The sequence below is a fragment of the Etheostoma spectabile genome, chromosome 12 (assembly GCF_008692095.1).
Source record: "Etheostoma spectabile isolate EspeVRDwgs_2016 chromosome 12, UIUC_Espe_1.0, whole genome shotgun sequence".
Taxonomy (NCBI): Eukaryota; Metazoa; Chordata; class Actinopteri; order Perciformes; family Percidae; genus Etheostoma; species Etheostoma spectabile.
The window spans coordinates 29,737,646-29,741,880 of NC_045744.1; the positions used below are offsets into that span (position 1 = coordinate 29,737,646).

Here is a 4,235-nt window from a genome sequence, read left to right on the forward strand (position 1 = left end):
TTTTTTTAAGATTATTTTTTGGGGCATTTTTAGGCCTTTAATGGACAGGACTGCTGAAGTTGTGAAAGGGGAGAGAGAGGGAGTGACATGCAGCAAAGGGCTGCAGGCCGGATTCGAACCCGGGCCGGCTGCGGCGAGGAGCAAGCCTCTATACATGGGCATCCGCACGGACCACTGCGCTATCTGGATGCCCGAGGCCTCCCTGTTTTTTTGCCACAGAGAGCACATATGCATCAAAGAGAGGAACTGATACAAATGTAGCAGAGCTTCACACGGACTGTCACATTTTCAACAAGACATAGAGATGCGGGTGCAGCTGCCTTCAAAATCAATCCAGTAAGGTTCATGCTCAGGAGAAGAGCTCATTTGGTAAGTTTGGGTTTTCATTGAATCATTGTTTAATGTTTTTCTGTCTTCCACTGATTTCAACTGTAGACGTGTGTATATACTGTATGTTTTCATAAATGAGCATTTTCACATTGTTAATCTTTCTGGTTAAACAGTGAGTTAAATGGGCAGAGTCAAAGTTCTTTATTTTGTTAGAAATAACATTTTTATTTAAAAGAAAGTAGTTATCAGATGATGAGTGAACACTTCCTGGTGTGATAACATTCTAATACAGTGTTGCATGTGGTAATTTACAGGCAGTGTTAAAATACAGAACTACACAATGAACTGTTGAACTGTTGAGACATATAAAACTAAAGGAAAACTTCACATTTTTTCAAGTCTCACATGCTCATGTGTATACTGAAACAGCCCTGTCTCATGGCAGTTCGTGAAATGGGGACGTTATTTAATTTAATTAATTTGTGTACACAGGGACACGTTTTTTTCGTGGTGGTGAGCATGAATTTTAATGAATTTCAATGGGAAGCATCTTCTGTGATAGGAGCACGATTACGGTAGCGAGTAGTATTGAAAAGCCAAAAATCTGCGTATGGAGGTTGGTTGGGGTGGTGGAGGGGTCAAACAACACAGGGCTTTCACCCCCCCGGAGATCGGAGACCAGGGATGGCGTCCCACCTGTGATAGTTCCTTTCCGCGTTCTTCTTCTCCTAACCCCAACCTTCCCGTTGTTGTCGCTGTCTCCTGCGTGTGACGGTTCCTTTCCCCGTTGTTCTCTTCCTAACCGTCCCGTTGTTGTATCACATTCTGCGTGTGGCGGTCCATCCTGTTGTCGCTGGTGTGTGGCGTTTTATTTCCCCGTTGCTGCGTCCCCCAGAGACTGTGGATCGTGTCCTGGCGGCCATTTTAGTCACCGTCAACCACATATGGCGTTTTATTTCCCTGTTTTTGCGTCCCCCAGAGACCCTGAATCATGTCCTGGTGGCTGTTTTTGTTATGTCTACCGTGTGCAGCGTTTTATTTCCCCGTTGTTGCGTCCCCCAGAGACAGTGGATCGTGTCCCGGCGGCCATTTTAGTTACCGTCTACCACGTATGGCGTTTCATTTCCCCTTTATTGCGGCCCCCGGAGACCATGGATCGTGTCCCGGCGGCCATTTTAGTCACCGTCTACCACGTGTGGCATTTCATTTCCCCATTGTTGCGTCCCCCGGAGACCATATATTGTGTCCTGGTGGCCATTTTTGTCACCGTCTACCGCGTGTGGCGTTTCATTTCTCCGTTGTTGCGTTCTCCGATTAGCCCAGTGTCATGGCAGTTGTTGCAGGAGTGCGGTGTTTCATGTCCCCTTTGTTGCGTCTCTGTTGACCGATCAATAGATCCAAATAACGTGAACATTAACGTGACCATTTCCAAACTGCTGTGAGACCAGGTTGAATTTTTGGATGCTGTAATCAATTTGGGCATACTGGCCATGAAGAGATCCTTTTCTAACAGGATTCCAAGTGTAAGGGAGACAAAGTCCAAAATGCATTTTAAACTTTAGTCAAAGCTACACCCTCTCACACTAGTTTTGCCTCAAGTGACGTCACTTGAGTCAGTGTCGGTTGAGGTTGAAGACTACAAGTTTGAAAATGAAAGGAAATCTGGGGGTGTGTAGTTTGAATAAAGTGCTTACCAGACCTCTGTAGCTGCTCCTGATCTCTGTTTGAGGCTAGCAGCTCGAGGCTACATTAGCCGCTACTAGCATGACACACCAGTCTCTGATGGAACTGCCAGTGTTGAAGTTGCATTGTGGGTAATGTAGGCACTAGGTTTTGACCAGGAAGAAGAATGTGTGGAATTACAAAACTAAAATATATTGAGTTTGCTCCATCAATTTTGATCTTTTTGTCCATCATGAGACGTAGAATAATGATTACATCAATGATGTAGGCCTACATATGGCCATGTGAGTATTGTTTTAGGACTGACTTGAAAAAATGTGAATCTATCATTTTAAAAAATGAGAACCTGTGAGCTGTATCTAATAACCAATAACAGAATATTAATGTGATTATTGTCCGACATGGACATTTCTTACAGATGTAAGAAGAAGAATGATGTTGGTGTGCAACAGCACCACCAACGCCACCAATAATCAAGTGGACCCTCTTCAGGGTTCGGGGTACAGTATCGTGTTTCTCTTGGGTTTCCTTGTCAATGCTGCAGCTCTGCGGGCCTTCATTGCCAAACGGGGCCCCTGGACAGACACCCACATCTACATGCTAAACCTGGTTATAGCTGATACTGCTCTCATCCTCTTCATACCCCTAAGGATCTATGATGCCTTCTACAGCCTGCCCAGGAGTTTATTGTGTACATTCCTCATTTTCCTACATTACATCAACATGTATGCCAGCATTTTGACCACCACGGCCATCTGTGTCCAGCGCTACCTGATCATAAGGTTCCCGCTGCAGGCCAGATCCTGGAGAAAGAAGAAAGAGACAGCTTGTGCTGTGTGTTTGGTCATATGGGGACTTCTTGTGACAATATGTGCTGTATTCCGAAATGATAATCACCCTGAGAAACTCTGGACCTGTTATGAAAGATGTAAAGACATCCCACTTCATCCAGAGTTCATTGCCATTCTGGTGTGTCTAGGCTTCATCACGCCACTGTTGATCATTGTCTTCTGCTCCAGTCGCATCATCTGTATTCTGTTAAAGGTGGATGATAAGTCGGAGGAAAGGAAAAGCACCATTGGCATAGTAACAGCGAACATGATTGTGTTTGTTGTCTGCTACACACCGATCCATATTGGCTTTATTGTCAACTACTTTGAAAAAGTACCTAAAAACTGGCAGTCTAAATACTTACCTGCACACATGTATCTACTTGTGGCTGAATGGATCGCCTCCACAAACTGCTGTTTTGACTCCATCAGCTATTATTTTCTATTGAAACAGTTTTATTCTTAAGTAAAAGGGAGTGCAAACATGTACGTATACTTATTTTAGAATGCACAATGTTAAACAAATGATATTGTTGCCTCTGGAGGAACAAGACCCCTGATAATGTCATCAGGGTAGTCTTGGTTTGGGCGTGAGACTTAACATCTCTGACATAAACCCACATAACACACTGGAAGTGTGAAGTGTAAAAGATATTGCATTATGGAAATTGTAGGATAGAGCAGGAATACCGTTTTTTGTTTTTTTGCCATTTGTCAATGTCTGACTGATTGACATTTTGTGATGACTACTTTTTCGTTGTATGAAGTCTTGTGTGTGTGTGTGTGTGTGTGTGTTTTGGAATATAAATACCTGTTAGGTAACTTACTCAATCTTGTGTTGACTTTACTGCTCTGTGTTATGTTCAAAGCCTTATATCAAAGCAGATAACAAGGGGTATTCTTATCTCTGACCTCCCTACTAATAAAAACTACAGTCTGTGTCTAGCTCAGCACCCCAGACAGACCACGTCCACCCAATACACAGGCACCAATGGCCTGGGAGTTCAAGTCTTCCTCTCCCTCACAGAGCCCCGATAAATGAAATCCAGTGCCCGGCTCCCTCTTGTGACAAGAAAAGTGAATGCTTGAAATATTGCCTGTCTGCTCTGGAGCTTTGTTGTGAAGTTTGAAATTGCCAATCTGATGACAAACACGTCTCATTAATGGAAGATAAACTGCAATCATGACATACACATTACTTGAGACCGCCGTGAATTGCATTTATAAATGTGTGTATATACGTGGGCACCCGTATAATGAGATGCATTTATTACAATGAGTGCGTTCGGATCCACACTCAACAACATTAGCAGTCAATTATATGATGCCATTTAATAGCAGTACTCCAAAGATCGATGGTTATTATAACAGCTGTACCTTACCAACTGCAAA

At 43.4% G+C, this 4,235-nt stretch overlaps 1 protein-coding gene across 1 annotated transcript; it reads left to right on the forward strand.

Moving 5' to 3' along the window:
* Positions 1-163: 163 nt before the first annotated feature.
* LOC116699296 (G-protein coupled receptor 35) lies at positions 164-4,235 on the forward strand. The gene is made up of 2 exons (XM_032531814.1): positions 164-369; positions 2,432-4,235. The coding sequence occupies exon 2, from the start codon at positions 2,446-2,448 to the stop codon at positions 3,307-3,309; it is 864 nt and encodes a 287-aa protein (XP_032387705.1). The 5' UTR covers positions 164-369; positions 2,432-2,445; the 3' UTR covers positions 3,310-4,235.

Bases quoted from the DNA above. Each gene is read 5' to 3' on its own strand.
- LOC116699296 (XM_032531814.1), top strand. From the start codon at position 2,446: ATGATGTTGGTGTGCAACAGCACCACCAACGCCACCAATAATCAAGTG.